Raw genomic sequence first — 25,877 nt, 5'->3', positions numbered from 1 at the left:
CGTCATTGGGCACCATCATTGGTGTCCTTGGGAGAAATTGTGCCCCATCATTGGTGTCCTTGGGAGAAATTGTGCCCCTTTATTGGTGTCTGTGGGGGGGGGGGGACTATTTCCCATTGTTGGTATCAGTGGATGAAAATAGTGCCCCAAGGGCTGGATAAAAGCAAGCATAGGGCAGCAGTTTGGAGACCACTGACCTAGAGAATTGAAGCTGTAATAGAATATTACAGGTTCAGCAGACTTTCAAGCTTTGGATAATGACATCTTTAAAGCTCTCCTAGACAGGCCAGCAGTCTCAAAAATAGCCATTGAATGAATGTGCAGGACCTGGGTCAGAGAAGTGCAGATGTTTTATGTTGCTACACCCCTATACATTAAAACAGGATCCTTCACAAAGCTTGGAGTACAGGTGCTTTTTATTTTAGGGACACAGTTACTTTTCCCCAGATGTTTCCAGGAAGAGCCTCCAAGTCTCGAAAACCACTCCTGGACAAATTTAGGGAACATGACATCTCCTACAAATGGGGTCACACCTCCTATGGATCCACTCTTGTATGCAGAGACTGAAGCTGTGTCTCCCTACGCTGTGTACAACAATAAAAACACACAGCTTGGTAGCTTAGAATGGCAAGGCACTCCTTATTCCTGCCTTCTCCAAACTAACAGACTGACTGCAGACTACACTGTCAACTGTTAAAGAAGTTGTGAAAAGGCAATGTTATAAACAATTTCTAATACAGATATACAGTATCTCACAGAAGTGAATACACCCCTCACATTTTTGTAAATATTTTATTATATCTTTTCATGTGACAACACTGAAGAAATGACTCTTTGCTACAATGTGAAGTAGTGAGTGTACAGCTTGTATAACAGTGTAAATTTGCTGTCCCCTCAAAATAACTCAACACACAGCCATTAATGTCTTAACTGCTGGCAACAAAAGTGAGTACACCCCTAAGTGAAAATGTCCAAATTGGGCACAAAGTGTCAATATTTTGTGTGGCAACCATTATTTTTCAGCACTGCCTTAACCCTCTTGGGCATGGAGTTCACCAGATCTTCACAGGTTACCACTGGAGTCCTCTTCCACTCCTCCATGACGTCATCACGGAGCTGGTGGATGTTAGAGACCTTGCACTCCTCCATCTTCCATTCGAGGATGCCCCACAGATGCTCAATGGGTTTAGGTCTGGAGACATGCTTGGCCAGCCCATCACCTTTACCCTCAGCTTCTTTAGCAAGGCAGTAGTTGTCTTGGAGGTGTGTTTGGGGTCGTTATCATGTTGGAATACTGCCCTGTGGCCCAGTCTCTGAAAGGAGGGGATCATTTTCTGCTTCAGTATGTCAAAGTACATGTTGGCCTTCATTGTTCCCTCAATGAACTGTAGTTCCCCAGTGGCAGCAGCACTCATGTAGCCCCAGACCATGACACTCCCACCACCATGCTTGACTGTAGGCAAGACACACTTGTCTTTGTACTCCTCACCTGGTTTCCACCACACACGCTTGACACCATCTGAACCAAAGAGGTTTATCTTGGTCTCATCAGACCACAGGACATGGTTCTAGTAATCTATGTCCATAGTCTGCTTGTCTTCAGCAAATTGTTTTTGGACTTTCTTGTGCATCATCTTTAGAAGAGGCTTCCTTCTGTGACGACAGCCATGCAGACCAATTTGATGCAGTGTGTGACATATGGTCTGAGCACTGACAAGCTGACCCCCCCACCCTTCAACCTCTGTAGCAATGCTGGCAGCACTCATGCATCTATTTCCCAAAGACAACCTCTGGATATGACGCTGAGCACGTGCACTCAACTTCTTTGGTCATGTTGAACTTCCAGTGACCAGTATGAGAGAGTAAGAACGATAACACCAAATGTAACACACCTGCTCCCCATTCACTTTTGAGAACTTGTAACACTAACGAGTCACATGACACCGGGGAGGGAAAATGGCTAATTGGGCCCAATTTGGACATTTTCACTTAGGGGTGTACTCGCTTTTGTTGCCAGCGGTTTAGACATTAATGGCTGTGTGTTGAGTTATTTTGAGGGTGCAGCAAATTTACACTGTTATACAAGATGTACACTCACTACTTTACATTGTAGCAAAGTGTCATTCCTTCAGAGTTGTCACATGAAAAGGTATAATAAAATATTTACAAAAATGTGAGGGGTGTAATCACTTCTGGGAGATACTGTAACTATGCAGGTACCATAACTGGTATTGCTTGGCTTCATAAATGATTTTTTCTGTTCAGTCTTCGGCATGCTGCAAGTATTCATCAGTATGGAACGTGATTTCTCCCCTCTCCATCAGTTCCCCACACCTCCTCCATTCCATTTCCTACCCCGTAACATAACCCCTCCCTCTACCCTTTCCCCCTCCACTCCTTTCTTACTCTGGCATCCATTTCCTACTTCTTGAGCGGAAGGGGGTGCTCATTAAATTCATGTCATCAGTTCCATCCCAGTGTTGTGCTAAGAACAGTAAGGGTCCAAATACATGATTTGGAAAGTGAATTTCTGGTGGTGTTTGTACGCCAGCAATAAGTTATAGTAAAGTGTTGCTGGTTGTGGTTTCACCTAGCCTTGTACATTTTACAGTAGATTAAACATCAGTCATTTATAATGCATGGAATGTGACATTGACCATTCACTGCATGTGACTCTGCCTGGTACATGTGTTTTAAATGACAGTGATGGATTCCCCTGCAGTGGATGTTTGGTAATTGAGAAATACACACACTTGTATTCATACACAGTATATAATCGCCAACAAATGCTGCACACCTTAAAGGAGTGCTAAAGTCACATTTATTGCTTCAAGGGTCCATTCATACCACCTGCAGACTGGGACAGGTGTTTCCATGCACGTTCACCACACAGGAATGCATTGTCATCTGCAGAACAAAACAAATTGTACTGCAGTACCATGCAGTTTGGTGGGGCGTGATTTTAAAAATCGTGCCTGCCATACGTTTTGCATGTTCTTGTGATTTTGAAATGAATGGGCTGTCAAAAACACTCCATGCAGCAAGGGTTTAGTGCATCAACTTCTGCTGATTTGCAAAAGTGAAAGAACACATTCCAGGGCACCCTTTTAGACATGTATTTTCCAGAGAGAGAGATGGCCACTGGGTGTAGACTTTAGCTATGCAGTCTACCCATCAGTTGCTTGACTGCCAGCAGGGAGAAATATGCTCATCTAAAGGCTTACTGTGGGTAGGTGTTCTTTTACTCAGGCTCATCACTCTCTGCTCCCAGTGCATCTGAATAGGGAGATAGAAAGAGAGTTATTGTATAGCAGAATGAATTGTACCCACAGGCACAAATTAAATTAATGCAGATGGACTGTCTGGAATGATTCTAAGAAGATCAAAGGTGCACTCACACTAGCACTTTTAACTGAGGTCAGGCACAGTTCATTCCCTTGGTCTGGCTGTAGAGTGAGCACTTTGGACCCACAAATGGGAACAGTTAAGCTAACACAATCCCAACGTACACATTCCTGCATCGAAGGTTTGCTGTATTCATAAATGGGTGCTGAAGTGACCATCGGCTGGAACCAAAACGACACAGGTGAGAAGAATGTCATCAGCATACCGGGGATCTCCAGTTATGGGTCCAAAGCTTTAATAGGCAATCATATAGTTACAGCAAGTGCAACGTTTCGTAGTCTCGCAGGACCCCTTCACAGTTTCAGGCTAGCATGATGTCCTTCCTCAGATTGGAACACGTGCATCCAGCAAATTGGAAATGTTATGATATTTCCATTGTTTGACATAAAATAGAATTTTTTGCTATAGTCGAGCCTTTTGCATTGGTAAAGCTTTAGTGAAATTGTATTGTGTATTTTTGGATTATATGAGTATATTTAGAAATGTATTTGCTCAAAAATCACTTACGGAGACAAATACAATTATCCTTGTACGCACACCCTTTTTTTCTCTTAATTCTTGTCTGCATTGCTTGGCAATGTAAATGCTGGAAATCTCAAAAAGCAATAGCAGTTTTTGCAACATGAGTAATCCATCGATACAAATTGCCAGAGTATAGATTATATTAACAACATACTGTATTTATTCATTGCTGCAGGCAGAAAACAAATACTTTGGTTATATAACATCCAAAGCATATTTTATTTTAGATTACATCTGCGGTGACATTGTCATATCTGCAGTATAGATGTCAACCCAATTTGTGTTGAATTATGGTGTAATGTAAGTTGTGGATTTTTTCTGTTCCTATTTTCCACTTGAGATCTTAGATTTCATATTCGATAATTTATATGGAGCATATCATTTTTATCGCTTTTGGCATTTTATTGACTTTTTAATTTTTACTCCTAAAACGTAACATTTAATTTGTTATTAAACATGAATCGAAAGTGTATGTAGCTGAGAAGATAATGGAAAGGCATGCACTGCATTGTATAAATTGGCATATTTGTGTCAGCTAATGCTGTTTTATTCTTATTTTTTATTTGTCTTTATTCTTCTTTTCTTTCTCACAGTTGCTTAGCTGACACATTCTCAGACTAAATTTAGTGGGTTCCCAAATGTATAACCTTCATTGTGACCTTTTACAGATTGAAGCAGGAAAGCCTCTATTGTAAATTGGTGCTTTTTTTATATTTATATAATTAATGAGACTTGTATTACCACATAGTGGATATTTAAGCCAAAAAAACTTTATTTTTTAAAAAAAAAGATGATTAAACCCCTCCAGTTCTAAAGGCAAAGTTCTCTTTATTATTTTACATACATTTAACAAACAGAGCATGGGAAGTATAAGAAACAAGTACATAGACAAAAAAAAAAAATATCATAGAGGTGGTTATGATCCATGTGGGTAAATGAGAATAGTGCAATATAACAGTAAGAGGAAAGGATCGGTAACCCATATTACGGAGGCAAAACATAACAGATTGTCAGGGAGGTATCCCCTGGCACGATGTATGGACCAATATGAATGAACTCCGCACAACCAAGATAGTAAATCGTAATTGAGGAGAAAGAGAGAAAGGGAAAGAATGGAGAGAAAAAAAAAAAGGGGGGGGGGGAAACAGAAGGAAAAAAGAAAAGAAGGGGTCAGTGGAAAGGGTATCAAAGGAGAAGAAAGAGAAAAAAAAAAGGGGGGGGGGGAGGGATTGGGGAATGGGGACGGCAGTAAGCAGCAATGGAATAGCTGCCCATGCGTGTCTCATGTCGCACACATCACGGCATGTACCACAGGGTCCAACCAGCGGATAAGCCAAAATGAGATCGAGCCGGGGGCAAGGTATAACTCCACTAGAGCGCAACGGGGGCTCACATATCACGGAGAGTCGCAGAGGAGGAGAAATGGAGCCAGACCGACCACAACAGCTTATGTTTATCATAGGTATTATTGGTAAACGCTAGCATTTCCTCCATACGCATGGTATCATTAAGCACGGAGACCCACATCGGGAGAATTCCAGTACAGTTCTGTGCAGAAAAAATGCAGCATGTTCTACTTTTTTTTTTCTGCAGCAGAAAGTGACTGGAACTGACTGCACTGGTGTGAACTAGGGCCATTGGAATACATGGAAAACATGGTGCATGCATTTTTGATGCAGAAACAAAAATGCACTGAACTGCATCTAGTATGAACTAGCCCTAAATGTTACTTATCACGAAGAAGAAAAGGTCTTCTCCCCTTCCAGACAGGACTATTCTGTGTAGCAGAGCTGTGTAATTCTCAGAACTGAATGTACAGAAGCATAAATCCTTTGCCCCTTATGTGTTTTTCAATTTTATTTTTTTTTTTGCATGGAGATCAGTTTTAAAGAAATGTTCTACTTGCACTAAAAGTAGATCTAAGGCTGTACTCACACTCAGGTTAGTTTAAGTGAGTCATGCCCGAGTTCGACTCTACCTCCTCTACACTCTCCCGCTGGTTTGCTCTCACACTGGTTTGTAAGGATGTGTTCTCAGGACACACTTCACTGCTAACCAGACCAGTGATCCCTGTTTTACTCTATGGAGAGAACTGTACTCCGATATGTAGCACCTGCACTGCAGTAAATTCTTCTTCTCCACAAGTGAACTGCACCCAGGACCATCTATTCCAAGTGGTCCTGGGTGTGGTTTGATTAACCAATTCTGGGCATGGTTTGGAGCACTACACAAACGACTCGGCCCAAAGGGCTGAACCAGGACTGGTTTAAGTGTGCGTACATCATAAGATTCAAACCTTATTGATACGTAGGAGTCGATTTACTAAAGGCAAATTGGCTTTTGTTCACTTTGCCAGGAAATATTATTTTGGCTTAGTGAATGTGATGCAAATTCATTTTCCAAGGAATACTTTTTTGAGAGGAATTTTTTGCTTAACCACCTCCCGCCCGCCATATAGTAATATGACGGACTCTAGGTGGTTCTCTCGTTCTGGGAGGATGTCCTATGACGTCCTTCCATTCTCACCGCGCATGCACGGCTCAGGGAGCGCGCAGCACGGTGATCGGCATTGCGCTGTGTCCCTCGGACACAGCGGATCACCAATCACGGAAAGAGCCTAAGATGTTGGCTCGGTCATGTGATCAGCTGTGTCCAATCACAACTGATCACATGTAAACAGGGAAATGCTGGTTATCGGCATTTCTCTCCTCTCGAGCTGTCACGCTGACAGCTCGAGAGGAGAGCTGGTAATTGGCTTTCTGCGGAGGGGACATGTACATTGTGCCTATCAGTGTCATGTATCAGTGCTGCCTTTCAGTGCCCATCAGTGGTGTCTGTCAGTGCCCATCAGTGCCACCTACCAGTGCCTCCTCATCAGTGCCCATCAGTGCCACCTGTCAGTGCCCATCACTGCAGCCTCATTAGCGCATATCAGTGAAGGAGAAAAATCACTTATTTACAAAATTTTATAACAAAAACTATGAAAAAAATTTTTTATTTTCAGTGGTTTTTGGTTTGTTAAAGAAAAAATAAAAAACCCAGAGGTGATTAAATACCACCAAAATAAAGCTCTATCTGTCACAAAAAAAGTATAAAAATTCATATGGGTACAATGTTGCATGACCATGCAATTTTCATTCAAAGTGTGACAGTGCTGAAAGCTGGAAATTGGCCTGGGCAGGAAGGGGGTATACGTGCCCTATAGGCTAGTGGTTAATTAGATGATGGAAGTCCAAGCTTCACCAGGAGATACCCTTGTAAAGTGAACAGCCCATTTTCCTTTAGTAAATCAATCCCGTTGTCTCACTCCATGGCATCCCCTTGCAATAATGTTATCTTTACTGTGTTTCAGTGATTGGGCCAATCTGTCCTGCCACATTCAAACTCTCTAGATTAAAGATTACGAAAATTGTTTACTTGATTTGTCTATAGGCTGTACTTTTGACAGTGTGGCCAGTGGGAGTAGAAAATGTCCTGGTGTCAGTGGGAGTAAACAATGCCACATCTTTAGCAGGAGGACTAGTGCCCCATTATTGGTGTCATTGAGAGGACTAGTGCCCCATTATTGGTGTCAGTGGGAGGAATTGTACCCCATTATTGGTGTCAGTGGGAGGAATAGTACCCCATTATTGGTGTCAGTGGGAGGAATAGTACCCCATTATTGGTGTCAGTGGGAGGAATAGTACCCCATTATTGGTGTCAGTGGGAGGAATAGTACCCCATTATTGGTGTCAGTGAGAGGACTAGTGCCCCATTATTGGTGTCATTGAGAGGACTAGTGCCCCATTATTGGTGTCATTGAGAGGACTAGTACCCCATTATTGGTGTCAGTGGGAGGAATAGTACCCCATTATTGGTGTCAGCGGGAGGAATAGTACCCCATTATTGGTGTCAGCGGGAGGAATAGTACCCCATTATTGGTGTCAGCGGGAGGAATAGTACCCCATTATTGGTGTCAGTGGGAGGAATAATGCACATTATTGGTGTCAGTGGGAGGAATAGTGCCCCATTATTGGTGTCAGCGGGAGGAATAGTACCCCATTATTGGTGTCAGCTGGAGGAATAGTACCCCATTATTGGTGTCAGCTGGAGGAATAGTACCCCATTATTGGTGTCAGCTGGAGGAATAGTACCCCATTATTGGTGTCAGCGGGAGGAATAGTACCCCATTATTGGTGTCAGCGGGAGGAATAGTACCCCATTATTGGTGTCAGCGGGAGGAATAATGCACCATTATTGGTGTTAGTGAGAGGAATAGTGCCCCATTATTGGTGTCAGTGGGAGGAATAGTGCCCCATTATTGGTGTCAGTGGGAGGAATAGTGCCCTATTATTGGTGTCAGTGGGAGGAATAGTGCCCCATTATTGGTGTCAGTGGGAGGAATAGTGCACCATTATTCGTGTCAGTGGGCGGAATAGTACCCCATTGTTGGTATCAGTGGGAGGAATAGTGCCCCCTTATTCGTGTCAGTGGGCAGAATAGTACCCCATTGTTGGTGGCAGTGGCAAGAATTATGCCCTCATTATTGGTGTCAATAGGAGGAATAGTGCCCCAAGGTCTGCAAATGGCCCCTGGATTTGGAGATCACTGTTCTAGATAATTAAAATATACAGTATGTAAACCCTCCCCTTGTAATTGAAACAAAAAACCATTCACTTTAAAATAGAAATGGAAGGTAAAACATTTGTGTGTAGACATAAAAAACATTTATAAGTGCCTACTTTTTCCCTTTTATATACGTGATCACATTCCCTCTTTTCTCAGCTGCTTAAGAGTTTTGAAAGTGTGATGATGTTTCAGCACAGCCATAACACTGACCATGCTGTGCTTTGATGCTTAGTGTAGTCATTTTTTAATAAAAGAGCAGAGGGAGTTGAAGGGATTCCAGGTAATTCACACAAAGGAAGTAATACAAAGATAACAGGATACGTTTTCAACAAGTACATGTTACAGCAGGGACATGACATATCAGGAATATGAAATGTTGGGTTTACATATTCTTTAAAATGATATTAAAGGCAAAGTTAAAAAAAAACCCCAAAAAACAAACCTGTTATTACATTCTCTGTGCAGTGGTTTTGCACAGAGCAGCTCCTATCCTCCACTTCTCGTGTCCGTGCTCCTGGCCCCTAGCTTCTGCCTAGTGCCCCCAGATCAAGCAGCTTACTATGGGGACACCCAAGCAGGCTCGCTTACAAGCCGCTGCTCTGCATGTCCATTCACATACAGAGACATGGCTCGGCCCCACCCCTCTCTCCTTATTGGCTTACTAGCTGTGATTGACAGCCAGTGGCTCTCCGTGCTGTCTCAGCTAATGAGGAGGGAGAGTACCTGGAGAGTTTAGGCTCTTGTGCACATCGCTGGATGGAGCTCAAGTAATCTTTAGGGGGCTGCTGCACACAGAAGGTTTTTTACCTTCATGCATGAAGTTAAAAAAAAACCCCTGAGCCTTTACAACCACTTTAAGTTTTTTTTCTTTTTTTTTAGAAATTTGTTTAACTTCAGTTTTGTTGTGAAAAGGAGACAAACTCTTCTAGAAAAATGATATACTTTGCCATGATTTTAGGAAACCTTTTTGAAGATTCATTCTCTGTTCTGAAGAAGTTGCTGTTTCACACTGTGCTGAATGTTTTCTGAACTGAAGGGTCTTTCTTCATCATAATCATCTAGTGCAGTCTCGGTGTTGTAATGAGAAAAGCTGCAGTGTCGGCATCCCTTTAGGCAAGCATAAACTTTAGAGAGTATCTTGCTAACATTTAAACTCCTATCCCAGCAGGAGGTGATTGAAATTTGATTTGTATGTTTGCACACACAGTGAGAAAAGAAGCAAGCTAATCACTTAAACACTTTCTGAGAGATTTCTGTATAGTAACAGTGTACAGAATCCCTCCAGGTTGCTATATTGCTAGGAAACCACGTTTTAATTATTTTACAGTTATATAAAATTACAGTATTTGTAGACTGCAATAGAAAGGTAACTATAAAGTCAAACTAAAAGATGACATTAAAGTCAAACCCCATGCAAACAACTAAATGCACGGTTAAAAAAAAATATAGTGCGTGCGTGTGTTTGTTTTTTTTTTTTATATATATATATGACACGCGCAACACCCGCCATATTATTTTCCAGGGCCTCTGCTTAAAAATACATTTTATATATATATATATATATATACATACATACATACATACATACATACATACACTCACTGTCTCAGGGCCGCCCCTCTCAAACATTTTCTGTGGTGGATTGCTCTTCAGAAGGCATCTTAAAGGTAGTGAGGAGGTGATATGTCATCTCCTTACAGCTTTAACCCTCAGAATGCTGACCCACCACTCCACAACTGTGTGTGGTTGTGAAATGGCCCCATTCATTTGAATGGGACATGTTCTGCAGTGGTGCTGCCTGCTGAAAGCAACATGCTGCTTAATTTTTACTGCAAAGCATAGAGGCAACGGAATGCGCACAGCTGTGAGTTTTTCGGTTTGGGGGAGGTGGGGTTTGTCGGTAAAACTGCTGCTCAACCACCTAAATTTACCGCCCCCTGGGCCACCTGTGTGAATGTGTCCATACTAGCCATATAAACTGTATTCCTATCCTGCCTGAAGCATGTCAAATTGCAGGTCAGAAGAAGGTGAACTGCAGGCCAAACACACCTGTCATTGAATTTTGAATGTTCTCAAAAACCAAAACTAATGTCAAGCTGATGCCAGCAACTCAAGCTCGTAGGTTTTGTTGAAAGACATCCTTTCAGAGGTCTATGATACAGCACAGCCATCCTGGTGACCTGACTATTCTTTGCTGCGGCTTAGCCACTCACTTACGTCACTTTCCACCCCCAGCCTATAATTGGACAGTGAAAGAGTCAGACAGTAAAAGACAGATGATCTCTTTGTTCTTTGCCAAACCATGTGACTATAGGACACAAGTTTGGCCTCAAGCACTGCTACTACTCAACTACTCACAAAACCCACAGATCTGCTTTACCAGAGGGATTACATTCAGCTAGGAATTTTAATACATAACTGCATTCATTTATATAGCATGAGCCTGACGTCCAGCTTTAGGCTCCTTTCACAGTGGCAGACTCCATCAGCAGATCCGCCTGCTCAGTGGGGTATCGATCTGCTGATCCCCACTGAGCAGACAGATGACAGGTCTGTGTCTGCTGTGCATAAGACACAGCTCGCAGTCCTCTATGGGTGGTTGGATTTAAACAGACCGCCTGTCCTTTCACATATGACTGTTCTAAACAGAAAAAGATATAGAGTGCTCTCGGGTGTAAGGTCACTTCCAATTTAAATATACTTGTGCCACGTCCTAGTTAACTAGACTGAAAAAGGGGGAAAGGAAAATAGGCAAAGGGAAAAAAATGGACTTTAGAGGCACAGAATGCATATACACTTATTAGTAAAATCATTAGTACTTTATTATGAGAGTTAGTCATGACAAAAAAACATTTTTAGTTAAAATTTCCATTGTACAATATCCTTGCGGACAATGTCACACATCCCACCATACTGAAGGAGCAAGACCAGTGATAAGACATACTGTAACCACCAGGAAAGGTCCTGTAGGGGGGTGAGGGACATTATGCTGCCAGAAGAATGGCCCAACATGTTTCGTGACAACTAACGCTTCCTCAGGGGCTGAATTACAAAATTGGTATGGTGGGATGTGTGAAGTTGTATTAAAGCTTATCCACAATAATAATCAAATGAAGAACCTTTTTTGTAGTCAGATACTTGTGTAAGCTTGTTTTGCATAAAGTAAAGTAACTGAAAAAACAGCAGTTCATGTTAAAATAATTTCTAGGATAGGTAGGTTTGTTTTTGTGTTTATTTTTTTATGTGTTGAGTTAACTATTATATTTCACTTTGCAGAGGACGATATGATAATTTATTTAGGCCGATTCTCTTTGTTTGTTCACACTAGCTTGTTCCATTTATGCATTTCAATATAGCATGCCATTTGTAGAAGCATTACTTTAGAGTCTTAGGCATGCACACTGACGTATGCTCTGAATGCACAATATTTATGTTTGGACCATATGTCAGAAGCAAATGCATGAGTATAAGGCATGCACACTGACGTATGCTCAATATCTGCGTTCGGACTATGTGTGAGTGCATGCAGGTGCCTTACGCAAGCCTTGGCATACAACCTTGAACAGCTGCCTACTTCTAATGCATCCTAATAGGTGACTGTATGCGGTGGCAACGGGTCCAGGAATGCTATTATGCAGAGTCTGTGTGCTATACAGTCTTATTACTGCATTGACGCTTTTTTATTTCTACATACTGTAATGGGTAATTTTTCCACAGGGGCTTTCTCCAGGCTCAATTTGGAGAAATCGCAAAATAAACTTTCATGGACTTTGCTTGCTAGAGTTGTATTCTATCTATTTTTATTTTGATTGTCTGTTTTAGTCTAGAGCAGCCTTTCTCAGCCTTTTTTGAACACAGAGGAACACTTGAAATAACATTCCAGTCTCAGGGAAGTCCTACTAAAAGTTACTATAGCTACAACTCGTGATGCATTAGTGTGATGGTTAGTGGGAAGAATACTCCTTACACTTGTGATCATTGAGAAGATTTACCTCCTTTATATCTATAATTTATGATCCACTAGTGTGATGGTCAATGGGAAGAATACTCCTTACACTTGTGATCATTGGGAAGATTTACCTCCTTTATATCTATAATTTATGATCCACTAGTGTGATGGTCAGTGGGAAGAATACTCCTTACACTTGTGATCATTGGGAAGATTTACCTCCTTTATATCTATAATTTATGATCCACTAGTGTGATGGTCAATGGGAAGAATACTCCTTACCCTTGTGATCATTGGGAAGATTTACCTCCTTTATATCTATAATTTATGATCCATTAGTGTGATGGTCAGTGAGAAGAATGCTCCTTACACTTGTGATCATTGGGAAGATTTACCTGCTTTATATCTATAATTTATGATCCATTAGTGTGATGGTCAATGGGAAGAATACTCCTTACACTTGTGATCATTGGAAAGATTTACCTCCTTTATATCTATAATTTATGATCCACTAGTGTGATGGTTAGTGGGAAGAATACTCCTTACACTTGTGATCATTGGGAAGATTTACCTCCTTTATATCTATAATTCATGATCCACTAGTGTGATGGTCAGTGGGAAGAAAACTCCTTACCCTTGTGATCATTGGGAAGATTTACCTGCTTTATATCTATAATTTATGATCCACTAGTGTGATGGTCAATGGGAAGAATGTTCCTTACACTTGTGATCATTGGGAAGATTTACCTCCTTTATATCTATAATTTATGATCCACTAGTGCGATGGTCAATGGGAAGAATACTCCTTACCCTTGTGATCATTGGGAAGATTTACCTCCTTTATATCTATAATTTATGATCCATTAGTGTGATAGTCAGTGGGAAGAATGCTTCTTACACTTGTGATCATTGGGAAGATTTACCTCCTTTATATCTATAATTTATGATCCACTAGTGCGATGATCAATGGGAAGAATACTCCTTACCCTTGTGGTCATTGGGAAGATTTACCTCCTTTTATATCTATAATTCATGATCCACTAGTGTGATGGTCAGTGGGAAGAATGCTTCTTACACTTGTGGTCATTGGGAAGATATACCTCCTTTATATCTATAATTTATGATCCACTAGTGTGATGGTCAATGGGAAGAATACTCCTTACACTTGTGGTCATTGGGAAGATTTACCTCCTTTATATCTATAATTCATGATCCACTAGTGTGATGGTCAATGGGAAGAATACTCCTTACACTTGTGGTCATTGGGAAGATTTACCTCCTTTTATATCTACAACTCATGATGCATTAGTGTGATGGTTAGTGGGAAGAATGCTCCTTACATTTGTGGTCATTGGGAAGAATTTACCCCCTTACAGAAAGCTAAAAAGATTAATGGTGTTAGTGGGAACTTATTTGAGAGGCATAAATTGCTCATTGCGCAAGGAACCCATAGCAACCTCTGGAGGAACCCTAAAGTTCCTCTGAACCATGGTTGAGAAACCCTGGTCTAGAGTCTCATATCAGGTTCATCAAACTCTATAAATGAACAGTCGTGCAGTGCAAGTACCCTGTTGTCTTCAGACCAGTTTCCAGCGCCTAGTGAGAAATGTGGATCCTATGCCTTTGTTAACTTTGATTAACTTTGTTCCAAGTTAACTTGAATTTCTGCTCACCTTCAACTCCATTCCTAGAGCAGATTCACACTAATGATAACCGGTAAAAAGCGGAAATATGAGCGCTATCAGAAATTGAATGTAGCGGCTAGGACACAAAAGGTAACCAAACGACACCTTCAGTATAACGTATAAAAGAAGAAGTACAGCGCTAAAACCAAGCGACAAACTGAGTAAAACAAATATAAAGTGGATATAATGTATAAAATAGATGTAATATGAAGTTCCTGTCATTATTAGTGACTAACTGAATAGATAATAGCCCCAAAATCCGTAAAGTCCACGTGAGGGTCAAATATGATCGTATAAATGCGTGGGGGACTTGATCCGTAGTGGTAGAAACCGGTAGAGTGAATGAATGAATTGCGCACTCACCAGAAGTGCATAAGTATTACGCCTTTGAGATATGCCTGTCTCACCAGGTGTGCACGGGGTCATCAGTAAACGTACAAGGGTCAGGTTCCTATACGCCTTCTGGTCACGTCTCAGGAATGGCACTCAGATGCGTAACACATTGGAAGGTCCCTTTTAGGATGCAGGTTCTGCGGGTGAAGGCTCTCAATAAAGAGAGCCAAGTAAGGGGCACCACATAGCGTGATACCGTAGGGATATTTTATTCACAAGTAAGTGCATACAGATCGGTTAAACGTGTTGCAAAAGCGTAAGGTAAAAACACTGACCATATAAAATTAAATTCAGGATGGCCACCTGCAGTGGTTAAACGTCCAGCTGTAGCCCCCCTGACGCGCTTCGAGCGAAGCTTATCATCATAGGGTGCAGGTAAGATGATGAGCTTCGCTCGAAACGCTCCTCCCATGATATCTTCCTCTCTAGCTCCCTCACCAACTCCTCCCACGCTCGCCTCCAGGACTTCTCCAGAGCCTCTCCCATCCTCTGGAACCCCTACCACAGTATGTCCGGTCAGCCCCCACCCTGTCTGCCTTTAGGCGATCTTTGAAAACTCACTTCTTCAGGGAAGCCTACCCCACCTCCACCTAAGAACTGTACTTGAATCACCTCCGCCAGATCATCCCCCGCAGTTATCACCTTTTGTATTACCTCCCCCTTCCTTTAGATTGTAAGCTCCACGAGCAAGGCCGTCATATTCCTTCTGTACTGAAATGTATTGTAATTATACTGTCTCCCTTATATTGTAAAGTGCTGCGCAAACTGTTGGCACTATATAAATTGTGTATAATAATAATAATAACAACAATATTGTATCACCTAATAAGTCTATAGTCTGTCAGTTTCTTCAAACTTGCATCTCTGTCTTAATAGTTTGACAGTTTTTTGTATAAAAAGATTGTCATATGAGAGAGAGATGCTTGGTAGATAAAACTTGTAGTAGTATTCTGTCAAGTTGTAATGTGAAAACTGTATTGTAACTCGACATTCTCTCATGACATAGGCCTTGGGTTTTAGTTAAAGTTGCAGGTTAAAACTGTGGGTTGGGTCAGGTTATAGTTTCCAAAACCAGTTGCAGGTACTGGTACAGAAACAGGCTCGTGCAGGCCTCTAATTATATGTTTCAAAAAGTAGGTCTGCACAGCGAATGTAAAAATATACACTGTATATGTAAATGTAATTTGTAGCTATTTTGCCAAAGAAGAAATGTAATTTCTGCAAAATTCTTTTAACATCATATTTTTGCACTAGGATTCACTGCATATTTATCCACTTTTTAGATGAACAGTGGATCTAAAAACCTAAGATTTGGCAATGTGATGGTTAATTGATTTATGTATGAAAGCAACACTGAATGTTCATTTTTTTTTTTTTTTTTTGTAATATAGCAAACATGTATAATTACCAGCTGTGTGCAGTGGTTTTGCACAGAGCAGCCTACTTCCACTTCTTCTTGGGTCCCCTGCAGGCTCTCCTGACTCCTCCCTTCTGTTGGGTGCCCCCACAAAAAAGCAGCTTGCTATGGGGGCACCCATTGCTCCGTGTGTTCATTCACACATGGAGCTGCGGCTTTACCCCGCCCCCTCTCTCTCCTCATTTGCTGACTGGCTGTGACTGACAGCAGCAAGAGCCAATGGCTCCTGCTTGCTGTCTCAGCCAATGAGGAGGCAGAGACCCGGGACAGCAAAGACTGTCGTGCACATCGCTTAATCTTGATGGGGCTCAGGTAAGTATTGAGAGGTCTGAGGGCGCTGCTGAGCATAGAAGATTTTTTACCTTCATGCATATAATGTATGAAGGTTAAAAACCACTTTGCAACCACTTTAAAGATGAATGTTCATTTTTAAGAATGTAAAGCTGAAAAGACTACAAAACAATTTATGTAAGGTTTGATAGTATAGCAGAAACTGTACAGAACCTACGGGTCTGTTTAAAAAATGGTTTCACACAAGATTCACACATTTACAGAACAATCATATATTTTGAAGGTGAATTTATTTATAAAACAATATTTTGGTGAAAGTTGTGTGACTCTTATGTGAAAACATATATAAATGGTTCCCTTAGTATTTTTCTGTAGCAAATTAATTTTTTGTTTACTGAATTGACTGGCTTGATTTGTTCATTGCACTGTTTGTATCCCCTTAGGTCATCTACTGCTCGTTTGGTGGAAACGCAAAAGGGTTACACTTCAACAGCTTGATGGTGGGTCTTGTTCTTCTCACCAGAGGTCGGGATGAAGAGAAGGCTAAATGTAAGTATGGATCAAAGCATTACTCATCATAAGCATACAAGATTGTAATGGAACCGTAGTAGTCTATTGTGTTTGTTTGCTACCTGTGCCAGCTTTCAATGTCTATACAAGAGTAATTTCAACTCTTATAGGCAGCAATATAAAATGTGTAATGTAATTTATCATAAACCGCTGCTTAAATTCACATCTATAAATGATACCCAGCTTGTGCTTTAATGCCTACCTCTTTGCAGAACTAAAAGCTTGCATTTCTCTCTCCCCTAACGTAGACCTTGAAAAATTTTGTGTAATCATAAATTATATATCTTAACCGTACAGTACAGGGCACAGGCATAATATTCATAGATGCTAGGTTATGGGCTCATACCTTCAGGTGATTGGACAGTGGCAAAGCTCTTTGGAACTTGCCCCTTCACGGTGCCCCCCCTATAACTCACTGCATGAGTCCGTTTTTTCTAGTGGTCTAGGGTGATGGACCTCTTCTCTTTAGTGGAAAATTCCCTCTAAGCCTAACTAGTTTAATATTTTATATTCAGATTGTTAAATCAACTTTTTGCTTTCTTCTAATACCACAAATAAGGCAAACAAAAGAAAAACCAGCAAAAGGCTCACTAGCAGCGCAAGGAATAATACAGAGTAACACAATTGTATAAACTCTAAAGTCTATGAGATGTAATATGTAAATATTGTCAGGTTCACATAAATATATGAGAAGTTCCTGGAATCGCTGCAGTTGTCAAGACCAACACTGTATGCCTCAGTCAGAAACCCATCTGCAGAGATCAGCAGGTGTTACACAGACCATCCGTGTGCTTCTGACAGAGATAAGGGACTTCAGTGAGTAGTATTTTGAAAACCTTTATTACAAAACAATATCCACTTACATAAAAGTTCAGCTGTGTATGCCTGGGAAGGAGGTCCTGGACAGATGGTACGCAGTCCAAATTCTAAAATCCAGCTCTTCACAAGAGCGAGGAGAAGGAAAGGGAAGGGAAGCTAGTACTGCTTCAGGTATGTTACCACTAAAGGGAAGTCATGCTACAGGACATGCAGAGAAGAGGAGCCACTGGATGAAATCCACTCCTAGAACGAACCCCTGCTGCCTCCAACCACCCACAGCATCCGCTTCCCATATACAGGCTGCAGGTTGGAGCAATAAGGATGACACTACAAGGTCAAACAATTAGGATGCTCTCAAGCATTGCAATAACTGTGACCTATGCCAATCTCATAGGTGGTGCCGGAAATCAGGCAGCCTGGACCAAAAATAAGTCTAACCATCTATTGATGGATAAATATTTCCTAGCAGTCCAGTTTTCAGGAGTGGAAATTTGGAAGACTGATTAGCCTCTTCACTCCCAACATCTAATAGCTGTGTTAAATAATAGACATTCTGGACATGCATGTCTTGACCTCCAGACAAGGTTACCTCTGTGGTAAACCAAACCCAATGATCCCATATTGCTGGCATTAAAGGCTTTGATTGCTCCCTGATATCAACCCGGGCTAATTCTTGATTTTTCCTCCAGTGAGCTTTTTTCCTCTACTGCTCTGTGGATATCTGCTTGTGATACTTAGGCATATTTAGCCTGCTAGGAGACTATGAGCCCTTCCCAACAGGTGTTTTCTGTTCATGCAAGGTCCTCTATTCTGCCTCTCCACAATCTCTGGCAATCACAGCAAAGCTGTTGAAACCTACAGTATATCAACTTGAATAATAGGGTCTCTGGGTCCATTATTTCCTGCCTTTTCTAATGCAAGGAACTTCACTTCTAGGGATATCTACTTCTTGCCCAAAGATTACTTTTTTTTTCTCTTTTTGCCTGCTGTATTCACACACATTTGCCACCGAGTACAATCTGTGCTCCAGTTTTCTTGTCTTCCTCCCATCCAGGCATACTCCTAACCTTATTGGTGTGAAAAAGACAGGTTTCAGCCTGCTGTATTCCAAAATAAAAAACAAAATAAAAACTTTCGGTGCTTTAGGAGCAGCCTCTTTCAGCACCCTATTATTCATTGGGACCCTAGTGTGGTTTCTATTAGAAACCACCCTTTCACTCTGTTGGGAAATCTCCTAGAATTAACCCTCTTGTAAAATTAGCCTTCTTGATAACTCTCACACTTCCAGACATGCCTCAGTATTAATGGTTATTTTTCCCTGCTCATGTTTCTAAAAGACAAGGTAGTCTTGTGCTTCTTAGGTTAGTGTCAGTCTTTCACTCAAAGGAAGACATATCCCCCAGCCACAGTCTACCTCCAAGCCACATCTTTTAGTAGGTAAAGACAAGCTCCCTATGTGTTGTACCCTTAGGACCTCTTTGGAGGCTTCCTGCATACAAATTGCTCAAAACAGTTAAAGGAATACTTTGAAAACACATCAGATCTCAATGTAGAAAAATATCATGCTGGATATCTATAATGATATGGACTGGGTCATATGTTAGAAACGTAAGGATGCCCCATTCAAAGACACCCCGAAAGATCAAAGTGAACAAATGATGCAGCAGGCTAGTCCATTTTGCTGAAATTTCATTTCAGCAACTCAAAATGGTACTTAGTAGTTTGTATGGCCCTCACGTGCTTGTGTGCATGCCTGACAACGTCGGGACATGATCCTAATGAGACGACGTAAAGTGTCCTAGGGTATTTCCTCCCAGATCTGGACCAGGGCATCACTGAGCTCCTGGCGTCGGATGGGGTGAAACATGATATCCCAGAGGTGTTCTATTGGATTTAGGTCAGACGAGCGTGGGGGCCATTCAATGATATTAATTCCTTCATTCTCCAGGAACTGCCTGCATACTCTTGCCACGTGAGGCCAGGCATTGTCATGCACCAGGAGGAACCCAGAACCCACTGCACCAGCGTAGAGTCTGACAATGGGTCCAAGGATTTCATCCCGATACTTAATGGCAGTCTACTTAATGGCAGTCAGGATGCCATTGTCTAACCTGTAGATGTCTGTGTGTCCCTCCATGGATATGCCTCCCCATCACTGACCCACCACCAAAATTGTCATGCTGAATGATGTTATAGGCAGCATAACGTTCTCCACATCTTCACCAGACCCTTTCATGTCTGTCACCTGTGCTCAGAGTGAATTTTCTCTCATCTGTGAAAAGCACAGGGCGTCCGTGGCAGACATGCCAATTCTGGTGTACATTGGTAAATGCCAATCAAGCTCTGTGGTGCTGGGCACTGAGCACAGGGCCCACTAGAGGACCTGCTGGAGGTCATTTTGTAGGGCTTTGGCAGTGCTCATCCTGTTCCTCGCACAAAACAGCAGATAGTGGTCCTGCTGATGGGTTAAGGACTTTCTATGGCCCTGTCCAGCTCTCCTAGAGTAACTGCCTGTCTCCTGAAATCTCCTCTATGCTCTTGAGACTGTGCCTGGAGACACAGCAAACCTTCAGGCAATGGCACGTATTGATGTGCCATCTTGGAGGAGTTGGACTGCCTGGACAACCTCTGTAGGGTCCAGGTATCTCCTCATACTACCAGAAGTGACACTGGCCCTAGCCAAATGCAAAACTAGTGAAAAACAGTCAGCAAAGATGAGTAGGAAAAAAAAATGTCAGTGGCCTCCACCTGTAAAACCATTCCTGTTTTGGGGATCGTCTCATTGTTGCCCATCGAATGCAAACCTGTTGTTAATTTCATTAACACCAAAGCAACTGAAACTGATTAACAACCCCCTCTGCTACTTAACTGACCAGATCAATATCCCTGGAGTTTAGTTGACTATACTATTAAAAAGTGTTCCTTTTAATTTTTTGAGCAGTGCAATATCTGCAATTACTAGATGGATACGTTCACTTATATTATGAGCCTACACTCTAAACATCAAGATTCCTTTTATACCATACACATTCACTACACCGAAATGGTTATTGAGTTTCTGGAGCACTCTAGTATTAGGTCTCTGTTGTCCACCATCATAAGTTTACCACCTGGTCTACTACTTCTAACCTTTCTATCAGTTGGATGTCCAGTTCTCTGTGGAAGCAGCCTTTGTTCACAAAGCTCTTGCAGCGGAACTCTGAAGTTGGTGCTGTTGGCCCTTGTGTGGATTGCATCTGTTGGCACAGACCTAGCTTGCCTGTTGTTGCCAATCTTTTAATCCATTGCTTGGGGACATCCCAGACTTAGAATACTATGCCTGTGTCCTGTACTGTATGATTAAGATGAGAAGAATTGTGACTTGCCTGTAAATTCCATATCTTGGAGTACAGTACACGACACAGGCCACTACCCTCCCTTCTGTTTCTTGGTTACTCTGCATTGCATGCTGCAAACCAAAACTGAGGACAAAATAGGTATCATACTCACAATAGACATAATAACACAGGCATGTCAAACTGAACAAGACGTATGATCCAAACAACATCTGAGCTCATACGATGGAACCCTGGATGACCAACTGGCTAACGCGTTTTGAGAACACAACCTCTTCCTCAGAGCCAACCAATGGTTGGCTCTGAGGAAGAGGTTGTGTCCTCGAAACGCCGGTCTGTTGAGGGCAGCAAGCAGTGCATACTCCAGAAAATTCCAGAACATTTCTGTTGGGTCTACTGAGTCCTTTCCTAGCGCAGGAGTAAAGTGTTTGTTGTGTTGGACAAAACTGAGTACACACAGAGTGGGACATAGTTATAGGAGAGGGGTGTTTAAATCTTTGCCAGTCACATCAAATACGAGCCTGTAGTCCAGGTTCTATGAATACTATGTCTGTGTCCTGTAATATATGTCATGATATGTACTTTACACACAAGTCAAAATTCTTTTTATTTGTCATACAAATATATCTGCAGTATATTCTATAATGGAAATAACACAGCACATTTTGTTTATATGAGTCCCCCTCTAATATAGTTTTCCTAAGATTTGGTTCTGACAGTGGATTCAGTGATTTTCAGTTACCTTCAGCAAAGTGCCACCTCTGTTTGTTCTGCAGAGTTCTCACTCTGTGGGCATTTTCATTTTTTAGATAAACAAGCAGATTAAAGCCCAACTCTAGCTAAAACGTTTTCGGCAGCTACAGTTGCAGTTTTTTTCACTTTGAAAAAAAAAAGTATTACTAAACCCACAACAGTAAAATCAGTCTGTAGCATGCTTGTTATACACGCTGTGGAACCTATGGGGTTAATCATCCTGTGTAAAAATGCTGTTTGATCCTGTCTTCTCTGATCCTCCCCTTCCACAGTCCCCAATCCATTTTCTGATAGTGCAGAGCCCTAGGATGCACTCTGCACATACTCAGTTGGTGTGTATTGCTAGAGCGTTTTTTTTTTCTTTTTTTGGGAGAGTGCATGTGATCGGCACAGGACCAATCGATTGCACTGTCCAGACAGAGGGTCAGGGGTCATGAAGCCTCATAGGACAGACAGAAGAGAATAAAAACTCCTACAAGCTTTAACCAGTGCTTGGCTGGACACTGATAGAAGTCACAAGACTGCTATATAGCAGTTTATATTTACTAAAGTAATTGCATTTCCTGATATAGTGGATACAAGGTCATGAGTTTAGTAACACTTTGTCACATTTTTCTGGACAGCTTGGTCTTCATGGTGCAGTCCTACTCCTAGCTGCACAGTCTTTTCTCTGAAAAATGGCCATTCTGTAGTGTGCAATGCCCTATTTATTTGCCTCAAGCGGTTATTCAAAGTGTGGCTTTCCTAAAGGAATGAATGGTGCTGCAGCATTATGAAGGGACTACTTTTCTGTGTGGCTTGGTTCGGGGATCACTGGATGGGGGCTGAAGTATAAACTCAGGTGGGCAGCCCTTGGAGGGTGTGGTAAGGGAACACTTGAACAAAACATTCTTTGGAAAAGAAGGGCTCATTCAGATAGTTGGGAATTATCAGTGCCGATTTGATGTATCACAAGGTTTCTGGTTTCTTTTTTTTTCTTATTTGAATTAAAACTGTATTAAAATGTCACAAGTTAAATATCTTTGAGTTCTGTTCACACTGTAGTATTGTGAAGCAGTAGTTTGTGTCACAACCTGCTGCACTGAAAAAAGTACTACATGCGGGATTTTTGCAATGTAGTGGTTTGAACTGCCCTGAAACTATGCATCTTGGGTGATCATGACTTTAAAGAAAACCGCTGCTGAAAGTAGGATATAGGCTGCAATTTCTAATCTCCTTCTAAAAATGCTAGTTACTTGGCCATTGATTTCTGGTTTCAGAGTCACACACCTGGAAACAGAATGCATCGAGTGAAGTCAGAGTTTAGTCAGGATTTACCCATTTATTTGAGGTCAGCGATTTAGTCATTTAAATCAGCTTGACATTGGGGCAACTAGTTTTTATAGATAGTGGGGCCCACTCTAGCAACTAGTAATTTGAGATGAAGAAGTAAACAATGGCAACTCTCATATTTCTTCAGTACAGGTTTCCTCTGAAGCAAAGTTGGCTTGGGGCATAGAAATATAATTATATTAGGTTTTTAAATGGGAAATTATAAAAAGTTAATGCTTTTTTTTATTGTGAATGAAACAGAATGACCTTTTTAATAGAAGTCTGTAACAAAAGAAGTGGGCTGCTGCTGTTGAGTTCTTCCTGAAAATGACAGTGGCCTGATCATCTTGTTCCTAATGCTTTGGCTTCAATACTTTCAAAGTCATTCATTCCCAAAAGGTATAGAGATAAGTAATTCTGACTTTTCTGTGACTTTAATTTGGGGTCTGTGAGATTTTGTCATACTTTCATGACCAGAATTTTGTCAGAAAAATGTATAGACCAAATTTGTCAGCATCAAGCATGTGTTCTATATTTGGTACACAATTTCAGTAAAAACCCAACTTTTTTATGTTGTGTTGACCATAGAATAAAAGCACACATTTTGTTTAAAATTATTTTCGTACAGTAATATTATTTGACAATGACAATATTAAACAGATGAACACTGCCACCTTTAGGCTGCAGTAGATTCTGCAGTGCCATCCGGCTTCAGTCTTCTATTTATCAGGAAGCCTTTAGCCTGCATGTGACCACTGTGTTTGATTAGAGATGACACAGTGAACACATGATTAGAAACCACATTGACTGGTTCCCGATCATTAGCGAGCTTTGGGGCTGTTACTAGCAGGCAGGATTCAGAGCTACCAGCTGCCTTAGGTGTCTACATTTGGCTCAGATTGGGAGGATGTTTAAGTATCTCCAGCATGGAGCATCACGCTGAGGAGTGTTGAGTTTTGGGCTGAAAGAAGCTAAACAAGACATAGCCCAGCATTTTCATTTGCGAACCATTTGTTTTGTTAAGAAACAATAAGGTTATTGTTCTCACAATTTGTTGCCTTTGTGGACTGGTATCATTCTGGCTTATGGGCAGTAGTAGAGCTGCATTGCATCTCTAAACCAAAAACATGCTTTACCAGCTCAGACATAATATTACTAGTTTATTTGGAAAATGTGGCATTTTAAAAGTCCCTAATATGGATTACTGGTATATATTGAGAGAGGACAACCTTTTTATTTGTTTTATTTTTTTTTTACTATTTATGATGGTTTTGAACAATGTTTTCATAATTTTGTTTTTGTTCTGTTTTGTAGACATTTTTAGCCTATTTTCAAATGAGTCCAGTAACTATGTTGTACGGGAGGAAATGGAGAGCATGCTTAGTGTTGTGGATGGAGAAGTCCCAATATCCCTTAAAAACTGTTTTGCTGAGGTAAGTAGTTAAACGTTTGCATTCATATTCTCTAACACTGCCTAGAGGTGCATCCCATACATGCTTGAACTTCACACCTGATGCAAGTTTTTTATCTAAGGCCAGAAAACTTCATATTCATATGAACTCAATTTTTCATTAGTGGCATTTGAATATCACAAGAGAACCCTTGTTAAAATTTGTCTGAATCCTTTGAGAAAATTATATGATGTAAAGCAGGCAAGATGTCAAGGTAGGTGTTACCCTTGTGTTCTTTCAAAGTAACTGTGAATTCTAAAGGCAAACCTAATTCAGTGTCTGCAAAAGAAGCCTTTTGAATCACTCCAGAGGCAGGGAGTTCAGATTTTCCTGTCTTTGTGCAATGTTGCCTAATCTGTAAATTTTACACATTTCCAGGAGTGTCAGATGCCTAGACCCTGCATCTATTTATGTAGATAAATATTTTTTCATATACAGTTGTGTTCAAAATAATAGCAGTGTGTTGAAAAAAGTGAATAAAGCTCAAAATCCTTCTAATAGCTTTTATTTCCATACACAGAAATGCATTGGGAACACTACACATTATATTCCAAATCAAAACATGAAGAAAAATAGATCAAATTTGTGTTGTTCCTCTAAAAAAAAATTTGAAGAAAAGTGAATATTAGACTGTTCAAAATAATAGCAGTGTTTGTATTCTTCTTTACAAACTCAAACATTCACTATATAAACTGAAAAATGTTTGAAGATTTTGCTTTCCTTTGAATCACTTAATGAATATTTAGTTGTATAAGCACTGTTTCTGAGAACTGCTGTACATCTGTGTTGCATGGAGTCAACCAACTTCTGGCACCTGTGAACAGGTATTCCAGCCCAGGATGATTGGACTACGTTCCACAGTTCTTCTCTATTTCTTGGTTTTGCCTCAGAAACTGCATTTTTGATGTCACCCCACAAGTTTTCTATTGGATCCGGGGATTGGGCTGGTCACTGCATAACGTCAATCATGTTGGTCTGGAACCAAGATGTTGCCCGTTTACTGGTGTGTTTGGGGTCGTTGTCTTGTTGGAACACCCATTTCAAGGGCATTTCCTCTTCAGTATAAGGCAGCATGACCGCTTCAAGTATTCAAACTGATCCATGATCCCTGGTATGCGATAAATAGACCCAACACCGTAGTATGAGAAAAATCCCCATATCCTGATGCTTGTGCAACCATGCTTCACTGTCTTCACAGAGTACTGTGGCTTGAATTCAGTGTTTGGGGGTCATCTGACAAACTGTCTCCGGCCACTAGACCCAAAAAGAACAATCTTACTTTCATCAGTCCACAAAATGTTGCGCCATTTCTCTAGGCCAGTCAATGTGCTCTTTGGCAAATTGTAACCTCTTCAGCACGTCTTTTTT

General features: G+C 41.1%; 1 protein-coding gene across 2 annotated transcripts in view; it reads left to right on the top strand.

The window, feature by feature from the left end:
• Positions 1–25,877, top strand: part of USP32 (ubiquitin specific peptidase 32) — a 287,630-nt gene that overhangs the window by 115,284 nt on the left and 146,469 nt on the right. For both annotated transcript variants that reach the window (XM_089676627.1, XM_089676625.1), the window contains exons 3-4: positions 16,714–16,819; positions 24,373–24,491. In XM_089676627.1, the coding sequence (XP_089532753.1) occupies positions 16,714–16,819; positions 24,373–24,491 (225 nt within the window). The remainder of the gene's footprint in view (positions 1–16,713; positions 16,820–24,372; positions 24,492–25,877) is intronic.

The sequence above is a fragment of the Staurois parvus genome, unplaced genomic scaffold, assembly GCF_062004578.1.
Source record: "Staurois parvus isolate SC_StPar_1 unplaced genomic scaffold, SC_StPar_1.0 ptg000172l, whole genome shotgun sequence".
Classification (NCBI taxonomy): Eukaryota; Metazoa; Chordata; class Amphibia; order Anura; family Ranidae; genus Staurois; species Staurois parvus.
Note: the sequence above shows the minus strand (reverse complement) of the source record. Positions and strands in the feature narration are given on the sequence as shown.